We start from the raw sequence: 18929 nt of genomic DNA on the forward strand, positions 1-18929 counted from the left end.
CATTTTTAACGATTTCTGCCTTTTTTCCCCTCAAAACCCCACGCTCCGCAGCCTCGCGGCGATATGCAAATCGCGCGGGGCATGACGGGCCGCCCCCTCCCCGCGCACGCGCGGCCCGCTCGGCGGCACAGGGAAGCGCTTCCGGGTGCTGCCCCCGGAAGGGCTCCGGGTGCGCGGCGGAGGGAGCGGAGCCGGCGGCGGCGGGGCCGGGTCCGGCCGCGGGGCATGGGGAGGTACGGGGGGGACCGGGGGGGGCACGGGGAGGACCGGGGGGGTTGGGGAGCGACGAGCGCGGTGCCCCGGGGCCGGCGCGTCCGGTACCGCCCGGGTAAACGGGGCCGGGCCGGAGCTGCGGGGCCCCTTCAGGCCCTGGGGGGCCGCAGCGAGGCGGCCCCGGAGCCTTCTGCGGGCCGAGCGGCCCCAGCTCGCGGCCGTGCCTTGCAGAGAGCTGCTGCGGCCGCCGAGCAGCCTCGTGGCCTCCTCCGGACCTGGTCTAACCCCGGCACCCCGCAGTTAGCGGGGGAACGCGGGTGAGGGGCGCTTCCCCGGGCGGTGCGATGGCCTCCGGCAGCGTAACCGGCAGCCGGGCCTCCAGAGCTGCCGCCCCGACGCGGTAAGTAACCCTCTGACGTTCAGAACTGGCGGCCCGACGGGGTAACCAGCAACCGGACGTCCACAAGTGCCGATCCGACACGGTGACCGCCTGACGTCCGGAACCAGCGCCCCGCCACGACAAGCACCGACCCGCCGTTCGCGCCTAGCCCAGGGGGCAGCGAGTGGGGCCAGGAGTCCTGCCGGGCTCCACAACGCCCCGTGAGCCCGTTTAATGTCCTCGGGGAGTCCTGACGGGGCTCAGAGCCCCCGGAGCGCCCCGGGAGCTCGCTTCGGGCTTCACGCGGGTGTTCGTTAGGGCTGCGAGTGGCCCTGCACTGCAGAGCCGGTGCTTAACGAACTGCAGCGGGTCTTCAGGGAGCCGGTGGTGTTAACTGAGGCCGCAGGACCTGCTCCCGCAGGGGGTGCGGGGAGCCCCTCTGCCTTCCGACCTGAGAAGGAAACGAGGCCGAGTTTCTGCTCCCGCTTCAGGACCTCACGCGAAGCCTCATCTCGTGCCGCAGCGGCAGCACCGCGCTGCTCACCGCTGCCCCACGCGGCCTCTCGCGCCGTGGGAAGGGCACCAGCGGCTCCCCGGCCTGCTGAAACCCCCGGCACCTCACGAGCGAGAGTGGGTGACGCGAGAACTATCCGGTGTTCCCGTAGGAACGGGAGAGAGATGGAAGAGGAGGAAGAGAGAGTAGGTTAACGCTGGCTGCTGACGGACCGGGAAGGCTCTGGGGATGGCCTCTCCGTTCGCTGGGCCCACAGCAGTGGCGGACGTAATAAAAGATGTAGAGACGCAGATAGCTGTAAGTAAACGGGGGCTCGCCCCCAGCCAGCATGCAGGCGTGCGGTGGCACCTCCGCGTCCCGTTGGTTTTGCCTCTGGCGATCTTGCGGGTGCCGCAAGATCGAGAAATAAACGAGCAAAACCACCTCAGGCTGAGGAAGCGTGTCTCGCCCCGGGATCCTGGGGGCGAAAATCGCCTCCTCCCCTGCACGGCGGGCGAGGACTGCCTGGGGGGGTTGTAAACGGGGGGCAAACAGACGCAGCCAGCCGGCGCGAAAGCTGAGGTGTGTGAACAGAACGCGCCTGGTGCTGAGCTCCTTGCCCAGAAATGACGTCGGTGCGAGCGTAAGGGACGTTTGGTTAAACCGGAGCGGGCCGGAAACTTGCTGAGGGCTCTGTGGGACTTGGTTGCGATGCGAACTCTTCAGGAGGGGCTCCACGGCCGTAGGGTGCGGCAGAGCATGAGCCTGCGGGGGACGCAGCACTAAAACAGCCCCAGCTAAGCGGGAGTGCCGCCTTGCTTTCCGGCGTGGATTAATCCCAGCTAACCGGGCTTGCTCGGAGGAGGGGAAGACGCCGGCTGGTGGCCGAGGCGGAGGGCGCTGGCGCTGGGTTCGTTACGCGGAGGTGCTTCAGAGCTGCTAAATGACCTGTCGGGGTGGGGATAACGGCGCCCCGAGTCGCGGCCTCGAGCGGCCGCCTCTCCCCGGCCTCTTTTCCCAAACCGCCTCCGGCGCTCGCGACGCGCGGCAGCGACGGGGGGCCGAGGGTTGGCCGGGCGTCCTAGCGCAGAATTTCACGTGGTACTGCCAGAAACGAGACCTCCACCTCGGGGAGCCTGAACCCTGCGGGCTTCTGGCTCGGGCTTCTGCGTCGCAGCCTTGCGGAGGACGAAGGCCCGAACGCTGCGGTGCTGAGCGCTTCTGGCCGTGTCCGTGGGCTCAGTCTCGGCTCTGAGCACGGCCTCGCCCTCGAAGCCGCCTGCGGGACGAGCGGCGTGCGTGCAGGCAGCCCCGTGGGCTTCTCGTGGCAAACTCCTCACAGACCGGGGAACGTTTTCTCTTCTTCTGAGCGTCCTCCTGCCTTCTTTTTGTGTCCAGAGAGCGCCAATCCGTAAACCTCCGGGCCCTCCAGGCCGCCGTGGCTTCCTGTGGGCAAGGGCCAAAGCGCCCCTGTGGATTCTGTCTGCTAACTCCGACAATTCTGTTTCTTCCTCCAGCTGATCGGTTTGGGTCCCCACAACCCCAAGAAGAAGCGGGACCTAGACAAGCTTTATGGTCTAAAAGCTAAAGCCCAGCAGATTATGAACCAGTTTGGCCCTTCTACCCTGATCAACCTCTCCAACTTCTCCTCGATAAAGCCGGAACCAGCCAGCACCCCCCCGCAGAGCTCCATGGCCAACAGCACCACCGTGGCGAAGATGCCGGGGACGCCCAGCGGAGGAGGGCGGCTCAGTCCCGAAAGCAACCAGGTAACTTCACCCCCGACTCGAGGAGAGCAGGGGAGAAGCTCAGACCTGCCTGTAGCTTCGCCCGTCTCCTTCCTTAAATTACTAACGACAACCCGATATCCGGTAAGGTATCGGTTGCTGCCCCGAGTGAGCAAACACCCTCGCGTGGTTCTTCCAGCTTTCAGGCCGGGTTGGGGACGGACGTTGGAGGTGCGGAGGCTTCGTCAGTCTCCAGAAAATCTGTGTCGCGCCACGACTGGGAAGGTCTTTTTCAACGTGGTTTAGGTCAGGGAAACAAGACTGCAGATTTGTAGCCCCGGTCTTACCGGCGTGGTGCGGGAGGCTGCCCAAAGGAAAAGGAACAGGTCCCCGGCACGCGCACGGGCGCAGCAGTTCCCCCCCCGGAGCCGTGCAAGGGCGCCAGGAGCGGGTTCAGCTTCTCCTGGGGCTCCAGAGAGCCGGAGAGGTGGAGCTGGGATGTGCCGGTGCCGGGGGCGGCACACCAGAGCAGCCCCAGCTCTCACCTCGCTCCTGTAAGGCCCGGCGTCTCGCCGCGGCTCAGCGGCAGTACAGTTCCTGCTCCCCTGCCCTGTTTGGGCTGCGAGGGTGCTGCCGTCTGCCCCGCGGTAACCCAGCGCTCACCTGTGTGCCTGCGTTCCCCCTGAAACACTGAAGGGGATGAGCGCTAGAGCACTGGAAATGCTTCCTTTGTGTCCTGGGCACAAATTCAGGCGCTGAAATGTCGCTTGCGTTTGCCTTTTAAGACTTCTCGTTGTGCCTTTGTCCTCTCGCCAGCAGCCTCGCTTCAGCCGGTGGCATTTCGGTGCCAGCTTAGCGCAGGAGGTTTTCTTCTCCTGGGCTGCTGCACTCTGCTTTCGGTCCGGAGCAGGCGCTCGTGCTCGAAAATGACTCCTTAACGCCTGATGTGTCTTATCTCTGCCGTTCCGGGGCCGATACGGTGTGTCAACGTGGGGGCCTCGGGGTAGTGGGGGAGGCGGGGGGGCGGCTGCTTTGCTGAAGGAGCAGCAAATAATTCTTCCCTCACCCTCTCAGGTTTTAACCAAGAAGAAGCTGCAGGACCTGGTGCGTGAGGTGGACCCAAACGAGCAGCTGGATGAAGATGTGGAGGAAGTAGGTACCAAAGCCGTGGCGGGGGCTGCACAAAGAGCTGATGGAGGACTTTTCACGGACCAGTGGCCCTTTGTCCCAGGCGGGGGGGGGGGGATTGGTTCGTGTTACGCTGCTGTATGCTCCAGCCATCCGTGTCTGTCTGCTTCCCGGTGCTGAGAAAGGTTTTAAAGAGCAGCAACCGTAGCGTACGCCTTTGAAACGTTAGCTTCTGAGGGCTCGTTCTCATGTTTTCCACCTAGTTTCAGCTGCTCAGCGCTGACAGGGCTGGTTGTTGTCCTTGTTCTGTGGCAGATGCTGTTGCAGATCGCCGACGATTTCATAGAGAGCGTGGTGACGGCTGCCTGCCAGCTCGCCCGGCATCGCAAGTCCAACACCCTGGAGGTGAAGGACGTCCAGTTGCACCTCGGTAAGGAGCTTGCCCTCGCCAGAGAGCTGGGAACACGCCCTGCGGCCACGGTGTTGGGGTGGAAAACCCACGAGCGGCTACAGATTCATTGCTACCGGGTAGCACCCTCCTAAGCGGGGAATAAGCGGGGTGCCTGCCCCAGCCTCACCCTCTCCAAGTTTTGTTTGCAGTTGTGCCGTTTGTAGCTGCCCTTCAGCCTCTGCTGGGGGTCCCAAGCACAGGGGCCGCATCTTCAGCGTGCTTTAATGCCGTGCAGCCCTCCGGAAAGGCTTTTATAGCTGGCCTGAGGATCACCACCACACATCTGCGTGTAGCACCAGCTGCAGGCGGGCGTGCCGGCGCTGTGGGAGTTACGAGGGGGCTCCTCGTGCAGCGGGCAGCTGGGGAGGAGCGTGCTGATCCGTGCTCTCTCTTCCAGAGCGTCAGTGGAACATGTGGATCCCAGGCTTTGGTTCTGAAGAAATCAGACCCTACAAAAAAGCCTGCACTACAGAAGCTCACAAACAGGTAAGGGGCCCTCAGGAGCGCACCGAGAGTCGCGTGGTGGAAGCCTGCTGTGCGTAGGGTGCTCTTGGGCTCCTGGCACTACGTGAATCTGTCGCCTCTTCCAAGTGGTTTGGACTTGAAATCGCTTCCAGAGCCTTCTCGTCGGTTTGTGCAGAGGATGGAGCTTGCTCTGCCTCCTTTGCTGGTGGTGCCGTGCTGGCCGTGCCCTGGCAGAAGCCGTAGCGCTCGCCATCTGAACGGCAGCTCAGGTTGGAAGGGTTAAAAAGCAACTGAGAGCTGCAGGCAGCAGCTCCTCAGCTGTCCCCTTGGAAATCTTGAGCTCCGAAGGGAGGGAGAACACCCTGCGAACTCCTCGGGCTCGACAGGAAATCCGTACCCACGTGCGGTGGGTTAAATTCCCGTGCAGCCCCTCGGACCACCTCCCTGCACCTGCCCTGGCCTCACGGCAGCTGCAGTTCGGGCCCGTGAGGGTCTTTTGCTTGCAGATCTGCAGACACTGGAGGGCTAATTGTAGGTCTGCAAAGGCCGTGAATGAGCACGGCGCTGAGAGCAGCTCTCGCCTTGCCTCCCCAGGCCTGGTGCTTCCCCTGCAGGCAGTTCAGAATCAAGGCAGGGCCTGGGGCTTCCTCCCTCGAACGCTACAGAAGGGCTGGAGGAGGCAGAAACACAACTGAGGTACCCCGAGGGACCGCCTGAGCGAAGTCCTGCGGCTGGTTCTGTCTGGGACTCAGACTGCCTGCGAGTAACCAGAGCCCCACGCTACGTGTGCAGACCCACGTCGCGTGCTGCAGCGTCCCAGGAGGCTGCCTGTGGTGCTCCACGCCGATTCGCAGAGCGCTTTGGCTCGGGTTCCTCGGGCTTCTTTCTGTCTGCAGCCCAAGGCAGCGCTCGGCTGTGCTGTGAGCAAGGCAGGGCGCCTGCTGCGTCTGCACACAGCTCTCTGGGTTTCCAGCTGGGGGACGGAGCTGGGCAGCTCCGTTTCTTCGCCTGAATTTTGCTTTAATGATTCGGGGGATGGATTTTAGGTGTAAGGTCAGGGTCGGGGAAGGAGGTGCCCTGCAGGAGCCATTCAAGAGCAGGGACGTTATCGCAGCTCCCCTCCTGAAGGTGGGTTTTGGGCCACTGTTCATCCAACCACCCCCAGGGTGCTGAGCAGGGGAGCACAGGCGCTTCCTTCTCCTCTGGCTCCGGCTGGGACCTCTGAGATTCAAATGGACTTGAAAGACCTGTGTGGAAACGAGTTGGGCGGTGTCCTGAGAGAACCCGGGATAACGCCGCTGCTGCACGGCCGCGTTTCGAGTTGCTTTGCAGTACCCTTGTCTGGGGCTGGCTTCCCACGTTTTTCTCTTTCTTGTTGCAGAGAATGGCACTGATTCGCAAAACTACCAAGAAATAGCCCCTGGGAAGAGCTGGGAGATGACGCCAGTGCATTTTGGGATATCTGCCTCTCCACTGAACCCTCCACGATGCCATCCATGGGATATTTTTTTTAATGCTTTACAGAGAAGCATATATTTTTTATTAACGGTGCAGCAATATCTGACTTTATGAGATCTGCCAAAAACATTCTACGCCCCCGTCCTCATTCCCTGTAAGAGCGCAACATATCTCAAAAACAAAGACTTTTATTTGTGACTTGAAAGTGGTTTATCGTATAAGTGATTATCCAAGGGACAGAGCATTTGATCTTGTGTGGGACAGTATTAGAAGCACCTGTAGAGGTTTTTGTTTCCTCCTTCCTGCCCCTACCTGCTCCAGTACTTTGTAATGTCAGTGTTTATATAAATACTTGCGTTTGTTTTACATGAATAAAGAAATTATTAATCTAAAGCCGTGGCACAGGCTTGTGCTCTTCAGACGGCGTGCAGAGGAATTGCCAGGGAGATAACCACCAGGTTAGCTTGATTTTCTCGTGTGGTGCTGGTCCTGGGAGAGCTTTCCTGGGCTTTGAAGCGAGCGGAAGGGTTTGCCTGGGCTCTGGGCAGGCGCTAACAGGGCTGGGCGGGCGCCTTGCCCCCTGCCTTGGGCTCCTTGCGTCCAGCCCGGGCCGGGCAGTTCGCCGCCGCTCGGACACCGGCACTGTTAGGAGTGATGTGGTGGCTGAGGATGGGAAATGAAGGCCATCTGCTGCTTTGTTGGCCTGGGACGTGAGGAAAGGCCACGTCCCGCTGCCTGCCCTGCTCCCCAGGGACGTGGTGAGGAGGGTGCCGGCAGAAAAAGGAGGCCGGCGTGTGCCGAGCTCGCTGCTGGGGCTCTCGGCCTCCGGGGCTGCCAGCACCCCCACCCCCAGGGGAAGCCCCCTTGGCTGAAGGAAGGGCTCTGTCCTCCCTGGGGCTGCCACCTCGGGAGCCCCGGGCCTGCACCAGGCAAGCGCAGCCCCAGACGAGGTCGGTCTGGGTGGCGCTCGGGGAGGGGAGAAGCTGCTCCCGCATCGCTGCGGGGCTGGGACCGGGGGCACGGAGCTGCTCAGCACCACGCAGCCGGGCTGCACGCTCCTGGTGAGCACGGAGCACGGTGAGCTGGATGGCACGAGGGGTTTGGGATCAGTCCTGGAGCTGTGCTGCTGAGAGCTTCGGGACCTAAGGGCACGGGGAGGGCTGCGGTTCCTGTTTGGGTGTGGAGACAGCTTTGTAGGAGAGGAGAGAAGAGGAACGGTGAACGCTGCCCCTCTGTGCTCCCGCTCCCATCGGCAGCCTCGGCCCGAACCGCCTCCCCTTCCCCAGGAAAACACGGGCAGGCAGCGAGGTGACCACGGGGTGTTTAATGTTCTCCTGCTGCCCCTCCCCGCCCCTGGCTGCCCGATTTCTGCTTCACCTCTGACACATCAGCAGAACCGGGCGGCTCGGAGCCCCCGGCCCTAGCACGAGCACTTCTTCCTCTTCTCCTCCTTCCCCGCCGCGTGAGCCGGGAGCGGCGCGGGCAGCGGGCCGCTGCTCTTCACCCCGTCCCACGCCTCGCAGGGGGCGAGCAGCCCGCTCTGCAGCGCCCGGTAGATGGCCAGCGTCAGCATCTGGAAGGCCTGGGCCACGTTGCTGGCGTCCTTGGCCGAGGTCTCGACGTACTGGGCGCCCAGCGAGGCCGCCAGCCGCTCGGCCTCCCTCCTGCCCACCCTGCGCTCGGCCTCCAGGTCGCTCTTGTGGCCCACCAGCAGGAAGACGACGCGGAAGGGCTGCACCGTGTCCGTCACCTCGCGGTGCCACCGCCGGACGCTCTCGAAGGAGGCGCGGTTGGTGAGGTCGAAGAGCAGCATCCCCCCCGCCGAGTTGCGGTAATAGGAGCGCGTCACGGACCTTGGGGCGCGAGCAGAAGCGGGGTGAGCGGCGCCCGGGGCTCCCCTGTGTGCTGTCCCGGGGGGGGGGGGGGGAGGGGGGGCATCGCCCCTCCTGTCCCTGCGTCTCGCCTGAGCATCCTCAGCCCAGCTCCTGCCCCAGGGGAACCAGCATGGGGCTCTTGAGGCACCGTAAGAGCAGGGAGAACCTTTTGCTGTACTAACGAGCGGCTCTGTCCCCTGGTGCGCTCCTGTCCCCAGCAAAGTGGCATGGAGGTGCCCAGCAGCGGGGGGAAGCCGCTTTGCCCCGCTCCCAGCAGGAGCACCCCAGTCCCACGCAGTTTTGGGGTCTCACAGCCCCTTCGGAGCTGGAGCCAGGGCTTACGAGGCAGCCCCAAAGGGCTCCTCGTCATCGGGCAGGGGTGTGGAGAGCGCACAGCCCTACCCAAGCAGCCCCCAGGGCTGGGCTCACAGCCCCCTCCCACCCCAAACCTGGCTCCCGATGCCTCCCCACCACCCCCCCCCCCCCCCCCAATCTCCGGAGCCAGACCCCACGGCCGGATCGGGACCCACCTGAACCGCTCCTGCCCGGCCGTGTCCCAGAACTGCAGCTTGACGCGGAGCCCCGGCTCCAGCTCCACGAACTGAACGTAGAAATCCACCCCCACCGTCTGGTTGACGGCGTCCAGGAAGACGCCTTCGGTGTAGCGCCGCAGCAGCGAGGATTTGCCCACCGTGGAGTCCCCCAGCATGATCACCCGGAACTGGTAGTGCCACCGCGGCTCCATGGGCGCTCGGCGGCACCGCTGCGACCCGCCGGCACCCACCGCCCCCGCGCCCGCTGCGTGCTCGGGCAGGGTGCTGCCGCTCCTCCCGCTGCGCCTGGGGCGCGGGAGGCGTTCCTGGCCCGGCAGGGGGTGCTGGGTGCTGGGTGTGTGTACGTGGGGGTCCCTTCACCTCCTTTTTTTGCTCCTCTCCATCCAGATGGAGGCACTGGGGGGGTATTGGCGGGGTGGGTGGGGGTGACCCCCCCAGCAGTGACCCCCCCCCCCCATCACAGAGGCAGGGCTCCACGCCGGTGCTCTAGCACTCAAAAGAGCTTTTTTAATGCGGAAGGCATCTGGTTTATTTAAAACACCCCTGGAGGAGGGGGGGGAAATTATTGTTTTCACAGCCCCCAGACCAAGGCTGGAAGCACAAACCAACGTGGGAACTCAGCCCCAAGCCCCCCCAGGGGGGTGGGCTCCGGGCAAAGGGCAGGGCAGCGGCTCACCAGCTCCATCCCCGTTTCTGGGGGGGGTCCCGTCCCCATCAGCACTGGCAGCGCCCCTGGGGCTCGCCCCGTGCCGGGGGCCGGGGGCGGCTGGGGCTGGGGATGAGCCTGACGGCGCCGCAGCCCCGGGGGGGGGGCGAGGGCCCCGCGGCCCAGCGCCTGCAGGATGCCCCCCGCCAGCGTCTCGAAGGCCAGCTCCACGTTGAGGTTGCTGCGGGCCGAGGTCTCCACGAAGGCCATGCCCAGGGAGGCCGCCAGGCGCCCGGCCTCCTCGGCCGACACGGCTCGCTCGGCCGCCAGGTCGCTCTTGTGGCCCACCAGGACGAAGGCGGTGGCGCGGTCGCCGGCGGCCTCGCGGTACCACTCGGGGACGCGCTCGAAGGACGCCCGGTTGGTGAGGTCGAAGACCAGCAGCACGCCCGCGGCGCTCCGGTAGAAGGACCTGGTGATGGACCTGGGCACAGCGGGGACGGGGGTGCTGAGCACCCCCTGTGCCTGCACCGGGCCGAATGGGCACGGGGGGACCTCCCGCAGCGCCCCGAAAGGCTCCCGGGGACGGGGCAGAGCAGGACCCCCGATGAACCCAGCCCTTTCGCACCCCTTTTGAGCCTCCTTGGCTGTCCGCAGGCTGATGCAATCAGGGAGGCGATCGCCCAGCCCCAGCCCGGTCCCCTCGGCTGCCCCCCGAGCCCAGCTGTGGCTTCGCTGCCAGCTCAGCGAGGAGCTGCCACGGCCCCAAAAAGTGTCACCGTCGCGCCGAGCCCTCGCTGCCCGTCCCCGTCCACCCCGGCCTTTCCCAACGGGGACTTTGCACCCGCTGCTGCCTCCTCGAGCAAAACCCGAAGCAAAACACCGCAGACCCCGGGCACCGGGACAGGGGGACAGGGACGCGCCTCTTGGGGGGGGGGGCTGCTGGGGTGAAGAGGTCCCAGGATCCGTCCCTGGGTGCGTTTTTGGGGGATTTGTCTGATCACACCGGGGTGCCCCAGCTCCCTGGGGCGGGGGCGAGCCAGTTGGGTCCCCGTCCCCGTCCCCACCTCACCTGAACCTCTCCTGGCCGGCCGTGTCCCACAGCTGCAGCTTGGCCTTGCCGGCGGGCGGCAGCGGGACGGTGCGGCTGTAGAAATCCACGCCGACAGTGGGGCAGGGCACGGCCCCCCCCGGCCCCTCCGCGTAGCAGCGCAGCAGCGACGACTTCCCCACGGCCGCGTCCCCCAGCACGATGACGCGGAACTGGTAGTGGCCCCCCGCGTCGGGGCTGTGGGGGGGACCCGCTGCCGTCCCCATCCCGGCGGCTGGGCTGGGGCAGAAGAGATCCATCGGCCCCGGGCTGGACGGATCCTGGCCCTAGGGGCTTTGCTGCGCTGGTGGGACCGGGGCCAGGTCTCCACCCTTGTCCCCACCCCGCAGCGTTGTCCCTGGGGACAGGGACGGAGCCGTCCTCTCCTCACGCCCACCCAGGCGCAGACAAACAAAGCAGACGAGGAGGAGGGAGAGGCCGCCGGCCCGTCCTCGCAGCCAGCAGCCCAAGGGGCACAGCCCGGGGGGTGTTTGGATGTTCGCTCCCTGCAGCCGCTCTTGTCACCTGCCAGCTCCTTGTCACCGCCACCGAGAGCAGCCCGGAGGTGGCGGAGGTTGGGGCCAGGAGCCGGGGCAGTGCCCCAGGAAAGGGACCCCAGGGATGGGCTGAGGGGCTGGAGCCTCTCCTGCGCCCCCACCGCTCAGGTCACACACACCACCCCCTGCACCAGGCCACTGCTGTCCCCGTCCTGCTGCTCCCTGTTGAGCAGGAGGAACAGCTCTGTTTTCATCCCCAAATTGCTCTCCACAGAGCGCACAACTGGAGGCAGCAGCGCTCCAGCACCGCCTTTTACCGGCGCCTTTGCTACCCCTTGCCTCAAAGCAGGCGGCTCCCCCCCCTCTGGCACCCCAGCAGCTGGAGGAAGGGCGAGCAAAGCCCGGCTCCTGCTGCACCCAGCGCTGCTGGGCTGCTGCCTCAGCTCCCCCGGGCCTTCACCTTCTCCACCCAGAGGTGTTTTGAGGACCCCGGACTTGTGCTCCCCAGCACCACACCGGGTTAAGGGCACTCAGCAGGCGTCACAAACCCCGGACACAAACACAGGAGACAGAGCAAGAGCTTCAAGTGACCGCCTTTATTCACCCCTCCCAATATTCCACACATTCTCAAATATTCACGTATTTTAAGTATTTCAAATATTCCAGCCCCTCCCCCCAAAGCTCTTTTTCTGCAGGAACTCCCTGGGAGGGATCAGTCTTCCACAGTGAGCACACGAACGGAAGCTTCAGCAGCACCCAGAACCCACGAGGTTCCCACTGCCTGCGGCGCTCAGTGGCTGGTGCACAGCAGCAGCTCTCCCACCTGGGGGAGCTCACAGCTCACCGAGGAGCCAGGATCCCGTTACACACAACTGCGGCTGCTTTGGGAGTAGGATACTGAAGTCTCAGACACTGAAACCCTCACTCAGCTCCTCGTTCCACGTACACCTGGGGAGGGAAGCAAAAGCCCGGTCAGAACGAAGCTCAGCCTGACACAACACGCGGGGGTTCCAGTTCCTGCTGGAGCCTGGCCTCAGCCCCATATCCGCAGGATTCATCCAGCAGTCTCCCAACAAAGGCATCATCACCGACCAGGCCGTGCTCAGAGGAACGGTGACAGAGAAACAGACAGCTCATCTCACGGGGACTCTGCCCTGAAGGTGTCAGGCCACCCAATTACAGACCTTACTAACGAATCTGATCGTTCCCACCTGCAGAGCCCCAGCAGGCTGCCGCCTCCAGCACAGGCAGTCACCTCGCAGCCAGGCCGAGCTGCCCCTCGGCTAGCACTGTCAAGATCCCCCTCAAAACCACCAAGCGTCTGCTGACCACTCACAAAGACACTTACCCAATCCACTTCACACTTTCCTCGTGATTTCGGCCTTCAGCAAACTGATTCCCTTCACGGGGGAAGAGGGGCTCACGAGCTCTCAGCCTCTTCCACTAAGGGAATAATTCCTGAAAGAGACAATGGAGCCGCAGGTGGGCACCTGAAGTTGGTGGGCTGCTGCGTGCAGAAAATCAATGCTTCAAATCCAGCCCCAGTAAACACCGGCCCAGAAACCCTCACTGCATCTCTGGTCTCTACGCCAGACACGTTTCCTCAGTCTCCTGACTTCCATTCCCACCCCAGCCCCCGCCAGGGGAACAAGCTGACACAGACTGTCATCAAACTGGCCCCTCTCAGAGCTGGGCTGTACCAGCAAAAAGGCTAGGACCAGTTTGAATTTTTCCTTTTCCTCCTTTTTTGACCACAAGACCGGTATTCGGATCCGATGGGAAAGGGATCTGGAGGGACAGGCTGCCGAGCTCTGACAAGGCACACGCTCTCACCTCGTGTCCATCCCGGCAGGCAGGCCATCAGCTGAGCGAGCTCGGAAACGCCAAGGAACCTTGAAACACATTGCAACAACACCCCGAGTCAGCAACGGGCTGCAGACGCTGCTTTGTGAGTACGCGCCGCTGACACAGCCAGCCCACAGACCGAAGCCCCTGTGAGGGGGAAGCCCCCTCAAAAATGTCTGAAAAGATATAGGAGGGGCGAGTGACAGCAACAGGCAGAAGAGGCCCAGCAGTCAAAGACCTTCCTCTTGCTCTTGCATGTTGTTGGAGACCTGCAGCTATTTCAGAGCCACAGCTCTTGGATTAACATGCGCAGGAGGTAAAAACCAACCTGTTTTGGCAAAGCCTGCTATAGCTGGAGAAAAAAGGGGCAGATGCATCAAAAGCAAAGTCATCTACTGGCTTTCGATCAAATTTGATTCTCAGTTCTGCCACTAGGGCCAAGGGATGCTGGAGAAATCCCCCTTCTACCCCAACTAAACATGATTTTGGTAAGAGCAGGAAATAAGGGGAGTTCACAGATCTTAACGACTGGAGGGAATATTTTAACAGGCCCACCAGGGGGAAATCCTCCCCTGCAGGGCCTCATCAAAGGAACAAGCCCTGCAGGGGATCCTCCTGCAGGGGATCTGTAGCACCTGGAACAGGAACCGCCTTCAGAAATACCTGCAAGCAGAGGGCTGCGGAGTACTGCTGCCCTGAGGAAGGGAGGCAGCGAGCCCCACTCCCAGCACTGATGGCAGCCTGCAGGGTGTGCTCACACCACTCACCTGCCTGGTGCTGCGGGGCCACCTCCCACGCCAGGACGACGCTGGGGACTGCAGCAGTCTTGAACTCCAGGTAGCTTCTTACAGAGAAAAAGAGACATTTTAAAGCAGCAGAACAGCAGCTACACCCCCCACGCCTCCCCTTCCCCTCGCAGCGAGGCCCCTGGAGCGCTCCTCCCGGACCCCCGCTCCCCCTCAGGCCTTGTATTTCCCCCTAATGTTGCCGGGCAGCTACGGAGGCTCCAGCTGCTCGGCGACCGTCGAGGAAAACGGGTGGCTCTGGGCTCCTTTTTGACTGCATCTGCCACAGCACCGAGGCAGAGGCAGCTTCGATAGGGCCGGCCACGCTCCAGCCCCCCCCCCTCCTCCCCGGCCCAGTTTTTACCTCACCCAGGGGCAGGGAGGCGGCCATGTCACCCCGCAGCCGCGCTGCCCGCCATCCGAGCGCCCCCAGCCGCCGCCGCCCGGTAGCCGAGCCCCCGAGGCACCGATGCGGCGGGGCCGGACGGAGGGAAGGCGCAGGGAGCGGGCGGATGGCGGCGGATAGCGCCCGGGCCGCAGACCTCACCGCTGGCCGCCATTGTAGGGAGAGGGTGAAGGCGGGCGGCCGCGGGTCTTTTATAGGGAGAGAGCACGGGCGCTGATTGGCTGCTGCGGCCAGGCCCTGCCGCTGCGCCTTCTGGGAATTGTAGTCCGAGCAGCCCCCCCCGGCCGCCATGACAGGCCATGCTGCTCCCCCAAATCAACGTGCCCTCCACCGACAGCAGCCGGGAAGGAAGGGGGAAACCTCACCCCAGCGCGGCAGGAGCTGTGTTTGCAAGCCCTTAATTGCACAGGGGGCGAGCTGTGCTGTGCCACCCGCCTCCTACACAACCCCTCATCTCCCTGGCACTGACACGACAAATTTCTGCCTCCTCCGCCCCGCGAGGCGTGTGTCAGGGGCTGCTCGTTGAAAGGTGAAGGCAGCCGCTGTATTTCTCCTGCTCCATCTTTCTGGAAGGCAGGGGGAACACCCCACCCTCGGGGAATGGAAGAAAAGGTTCTTGGAAGCAGAAGTCTGTCTGCCAAGACAATCCCTCTGTCATGTTCCTGGCTCGTAATCTGTAATTAGTGGAAAGGATTTAAAATGAGAGCACCTACCAACTGATTGGAAGGGACTGCTCAAGTTTCTGCTGATACTGATGCTGAAGGCACGGCCACCATGAGAAATACGGTCGAAAAGCTGGATCTTAAAGCGAAAGCTTTGCATCCTGCCCCTGAGCCCTGGAGAAAGTGCAAAAAAAGATGACAGAGAACAATAGTTAGGTTTTTAACCTGTTCTGAGCAAAATTCACAGATCAGAAATTCACATCGCCCTTTCCAACTGGTAACCCCGCACCACAACCATGCCAGACTACTGCCAAAATAAGCTTGGCACCCATTTAAAGCAGAAGTCTGGAAATGAGCCCCAAACCTTCCATGAGCAAGCTCTTCTAAAAACAGTCCTTGTCAAAGCTGCTGGGACAGGTTACGAGCAGGTGGCCCCATCATCCACAGCCCCTGCAGCTGTTCTGCTAAGTCACAAGGCGTTCCCTGGGGGCCCAAATTCATCTGGGGACAACAGCTCACAAAAACTGAAGCTAGAAACTCCCCACTCAAATCCTAAGACATGAGAGAAACCGGGAGTTCATTGTAGCAAAAAAAAACCAAACAAAGACAACATTGGTAAACATCAAGTGTTTGGGAAGTAAATGGGGAAAATCCCCAAAGATCAGTATGGAATCCAGACATCGCCCAGTAGACCTCAGCTCATCACAGTCTGAGCATGAAGACAGATGGAGGAACAAAGCAGAGCAGTGAAAATCCTGCTGCAGTGCTCGACTGTACGGTCAGCACCGCTCCGATGGAACCTCCACTTGTGGTTTGGAGCCTTACATCAACCTGCAGGGGGAAGAGGCTACAGCTCCTTCACTGGACACCTGGGAGCAGAGTAACCCGCAGGGAAGCTCTCTGTGAAAAAGTAAGCACAACGTACTGGTGCAGTTGGATTGCTGGTCCTGAACGCAGAGGGACAAGACAAGCCCTGGCCATGCACGGATCTCAATCTGCAGCATTTTAACTGTTTTATCTATCATTGCTTCAACCCTGGCTATTCTGCAGCAGCAGCAGCATGATACTGGCTGACAGAAATGGAGCACGTACCAAGCAGTACCCTCAAAGCCCCCCTTGCAACACTTACTGCACCTGTTAAAACCATCTGGACTGGGAAATGACTGCTAAGAAAGAAAAGAGCAGTAAAACTTGATGAAAAAAGGAGGTATCTTCTGAAGAAATGTTCTGAACAACCACGAAGATAAAGAAAGCTTTGTCAGTGACTTTTTTTCTGAGCTAGTTTTATCCGTTTTCAAATGCAGCTATTGCATTTAAAACGTGCAGTCCATCCTGTCATAAAATTAATTTTGTGTCTACGTAAATCCCAAGTTAAATCCAGAAACTGGAGTATCCAGTATGGTTCACAAGCGGCACTGGGACATTGCTAGTCTGGAAGGTAAAAATTCCTCTCTGATCTCACTTAGCAGAAGCTGGGGATTAGCAAACCAGTAATAAGGAAACCAACAGCACTTACAGATCAGAGTAAAACACCTCCATTTCTCAAAAGGGATTCCGAAGAATCCGAAAGGTGCTCAGCACTTCTTGGCAGCGTGCGCGACATGAACCTGTCTCCTGAAACTGGTCCAAATAACAGGGATCTTCTCTAGGCAGGCACAGAGAAAACATCACTGCAGGTGCCTGGTCAGACCCCGGAACTTGTACACGCTTGTTAACCAAGAGGTTTCACGCCCCTCGCCTTCACACCACTGGAAGCCAGTCAGAATTTCCCCCAGGCCATCCCCGATGCTGGCTTTTGATTAACCACACGGTAACGGCAACAGGATACCCTGCAAGCCTGGCAGCTTATGGTTTGGCAATCGCCACTCAATGCCCAACAGGAGTAACACCCACCTCTGTGCAGCTCCACAGCTGGCTGAACTTCTTCCAGTCTCCGTGACTCAAATTGTCATCCGAGAGCCCCTGCAATTTAAAGAATAATCTACACTGGGTCATCACAGCTCAGCCAAGTAATGTCATAAGAATGTTTAAGTCATTTTTGTGACTAAATGCTGCATGCTAAAAGGCAGAATACTTCAGAATCTAAATCACAGATTTTGATGCAATTTACAAGAATTACATAATCTCAGTGAGCTGTGCTATCATCTGCCTCGGATTCCTTGCCTTTAGCACATAAAGATAAAAGCAGAATTTACCTTACTACGTGGAGTCCTCATCTTTCATCTTGCATTACACCAAATGGTAATTAATCAGGGCTTTTCCTGTAGCCATCCACAAGAAACAGAATCCCACACTCTGTTTAACTTGGATTCCAAAACAAACCCTACACATCCAGGTGACTGGCTGTTTTGTAGCTCCACAAAAAAAGTCTCCTCTGCGCTCCAGGTGCTGCAATAGTGGCCAGGAGCTGAAAATGAACATTAAGATGAATAAGTGATACACGAAAAAAAAGTGCAGAGAGATTACCAGCTCAACAGAACATTGGCTGAGATTCACAAACAACCCCAAAAGACTGGCAGGGGTGATTAAAACCCCACGCCTACAAAGTAACGCGAGGGAGGATGCTTTCTCATCTCACCAGCCTGGTGCTGCACCTCTCCCATCCGTAACAAGGTAGGGAGAGGAAACTGCCTCCTGTCTCACTCACCCCAATTCCCTGGGTGGGGGAGCAGTTCGATTCTACCCCTGTCTCTTCAGGGTAATTCCCAGCTTTGACAGACAGCTGTTAGAATTTGATTTCCTCTCCTAATGCCCTGGGCTTTTCCTGACCCCCTTCCCTGTTGCTGGGGGCTGCCCTTCCCTTCTCTGCCAGCAGAGAGGGATTGGCCTGTTATTTGGACCAGTTTCAGGAGACAGGTTCATGTCGCGCACGCTGCCAAGAAGTGCTGAGCACCTTTCGGATTCTTCGGAATCCCTTTTGAGAAATGGAGGTGTTTTACTCTGATCTGTAAGTGCTGTTGGTTTCCTTATTACTGGTTTGCTAATCCCCAGCTTCTGCTAAGTGAGATCAGAGAGGAATTTTTACCTTCCAGACTAGCAATGTCCCAGTGCCGCTTGTGAACCATACTGGATACTCCAGTTTCTGGATTTAACTTGGGATTTACGTAGACACAAAATTAATTTTATGACAGGATGGACTGCACGCATTAAGGGAACGTGGCCCAAACACTCCCATCAACCTCCTTCCTAAAAGGAAATGCACAAGCTGTTTTAAGCCCTGTAGCACCCTTAAAGAGGCCTCAGTGGGTAGTCTCTGTTGGCCTCTGTACTCCCAAATTGTTCTCCCCATAGGGGCCCGAGGGTCTGTATATCAGAGCTATCCTGGAAGCTTGGGATGCCACTAATGACGGATCAGACCATTACCAACTTTCTTTCTGTGACAAAACTAGAAGACAGCAAAATGATTTTGCCCCAGGGTCACTGTCTGTGAGGGGTGCTACTCTGTGATAACCTGTCCCACTGTCCTTTAGACAGTGCTGCTTCCCTTCATCCTCCACGTCCTGCAAATACCGGGTCTGTGACAGCTGTCTGGCAGCACCATAGTTCATGAAGCTTAGATGGATGTGGCTTATCCATCCATTAGGGAGTATTAAACCGGACAGCAATGCTGGCCAGCCACAGAACAGCAACACAGATTTCTATTGATAAAGTAATCGTGGCTTCGGGTCACCTCCTGCAGCGAATGACGAGGGCTGCTTTATAAAAGCTAAAGTTTGGGGGGATAGAGAACAGCAGGTCAAAAAGAGAACGAAGGGCACACAGAGTAGCACTCCTGTAGCACAGTAACAGAACCATCTAGAAACCATGTAACTGCAGAACACAAAAACCTTCTTTACATCACCTCCAGAACGCCACTCTATTGAGCAGACGATTTCCAAGAAGAGGGGCATCATTTTGTTCAGTGCTCAGCACCACCGACCAGCTACATCCGAAGAAAAAAGCACTCTGCTCTCTTCCACCTCTCCGCTGCCTTTGAAACACTGCGCCGGGAACATTCATTTCCTTAAATTCAGAGTAACTCAAGGTTAGGACACTGTTAACAGCCCACAGCAGTCAAAAGCATAGCAGGAGGAAAAAAAATTCACAGCCAGTGAGAACGCAGGGGTCCAGCAGTCCTCTTAGCACTTGTTCAGAAGTTTGCTTAATCCAGCATACGTTACCATCACCCTCATATTCACGGTATGTTTACCATTGCAGTTGATAAAAAGACCACAGACTGACAAATATATCATAATTATGGACACAAACAAAGGCGT

General features: G+C 59.9%; 3 protein-coding genes and 4 non-coding genes across 8 annotated transcripts; 1 reads left to right on the forward strand and 6 right to left on the reverse strand.

Moving 5' to 3' along the window:
* Positions 1 to 85: 85 nt before the first annotated feature.
* Positions 86 to 6703, forward strand: TAF12 (TATA-box binding protein associated factor 12). Of its 2 annotated transcripts, none has more exons than XM_040535030.1 (6): positions 86 to 233; positions 2603 to 2854; positions 3887 to 3964; positions 4256 to 4370; positions 4789 to 4877; positions 6238 to 6703. In XM_040535030.1, exons 2-6 carry the CDS (start codon positions 2687 to 2689, stop codon positions 6271 to 6273), a joined length of 486 nt encoding a protein of 161 aa, XP_040390964.1. In that variant the 5' UTR covers positions 86 to 233; positions 2603 to 2686; the 3' UTR covers positions 6274 to 6703. The 2 variants fall into 2 exon arrangements, with proteins under 2 accessions (XP_040390964.1, XP_040390965.1); XM_040535031.1 differs by lacking the exon at positions 86 to 233 and adding an exon at positions 988 to 1403.
* A 919-nt stretch (positions 6704 to 7622) lies between these two features.
* Positions 7623 to 9039, reverse strand: LOC121058899 (ras-related protein Rab-39B-like). The gene is made up of 2 exons (XM_040535032.1): positions 8719 to 9039; positions 7623 to 8167 (listed from the first exon to the last, which is right to left on the reverse strand). The coding sequence occupies exons 1-2, from the start codon at positions 8931 to 8933 to the stop codon at positions 7735 to 7737; spliced, it is 648 nt and encodes a 215-aa protein (XP_040390966.1). The 5' UTR covers positions 8934 to 9039; the 3' UTR covers positions 7623 to 7734.
* Positions 9040 to 9313: 274 nt separating this feature from the next.
* Positions 9314 to 10754, reverse strand: LOC121058939 (ras-related protein Rab-42-like). The gene is made up of 2 exons (XM_040535113.1): positions 10461 to 10754; positions 9314 to 9872 (listed from the first exon to the last, which is right to left on the reverse strand). Exons 1-2 carry the CDS (start codon positions 10736 to 10738, stop codon positions 9314 to 9316), a joined length of 837 nt encoding a protein of 278 aa, XP_040391047.1. The 5' UTR covers positions 10739 to 10754.
* A 1246-nt stretch (positions 10755 to 12000) lies between these two features.
* On the reverse strand, positions 12001 to 12071 carry LOC121059071. The gene has a single exon (XR_005814427.1). It is a non-coding gene; the product is annotated as a small nucleolar RNA SNORD99 (small nucleolar RNA).
* Positions 12072 to 12636: 565 nt separating this feature from the next.
* Positions 12637 to 12772, reverse strand: LOC121059065. The gene has a single exon (XR_005814421.1). It is a non-coding gene; the product is annotated as a small nucleolar RNA SNORA61 (small nucleolar RNA).
* Positions 12773 to 13002: 230 nt separating this feature from the next.
* LOC121059075 lies at positions 13003 to 13131 on the reverse strand. The gene has a single exon (XR_005814431.1). It is a non-coding gene; the product is annotated as a small nucleolar RNA SNORA44 (small nucleolar RNA).
* Positions 13132 to 13784: 653 nt separating this feature from the next.
* Positions 13785 to 13928, reverse strand: LOC121059074. The gene has a single exon (XR_005814430.1). It is a non-coding gene; the product is annotated as a small nucleolar RNA SNORA16B/SNORA16A family (small nucleolar RNA).
* Positions 13929 to 18929: the final 5001 nt, after the last annotated feature.

This window comes from Cygnus olor, chromosome 23 (assembly GCF_009769625.2).
Source record: "Cygnus olor isolate bCygOlo1 chromosome 23, bCygOlo1.pri.v2, whole genome shotgun sequence".
NCBI lineage: Eukaryota > Metazoa > Chordata > Aves > Anseriformes > Anatidae > Cygnus > Cygnus olor.

Excerpts from the sequence above, each read along its gene's own strand:
- LOC121058899 (XM_040535032.1), bottom strand. The coding sequence starts at position 8,933 with ATGGAGCCGCGGTGGCACTACCAGTTCCGGGTGATCATGCTGGGGGAC. Across the intron at positions 8,168-8,718 it reads GCCGGGCAGGAGCGGTTCAG|GTCCGTGACGCGCTCCTATT; the intron begins GTGGGTCCCGAT and ends TCGCGCCCCAAG.
- TAF12 (XM_040535031.1), top strand. The coding sequence starts at position 1,335 with ATGGCCTCTCCGTTCGCTGGGCCCACAGCAGTGGCGGACGTAATAAAA. Across the intron at positions 3,965-4,255 it reads TGGATGAAGATGTGGAGGAA|ATGCTGTTGCAGATCGCCGA; the intron begins GTAGGTACCAAA and ends GTTCTGTGGCAG. Across the intron at positions 4,371-4,788 it reads GGACGTCCAGTTGCACCTCG|AGCGTCAGTGGAACATGTGG; the intron begins GTAAGGAGCTTG and ends TCTCTCTTCCAG.
- LOC121058939 (XM_040535113.1), bottom strand. The coding sequence starts at position 10,738 with ATGGATCTCTTCTGCCCCAGCCCAGCCGCCGGGATGGGGACGGCAGCG. Across the intron at positions 9,873-10,460 it reads GCCGGCCAGGAGAGGTTCAG|GTCCATCACCAGGTCCTTCT; the intron begins GTGAGGTGGGGA and ends CGCTGTGCCCAG.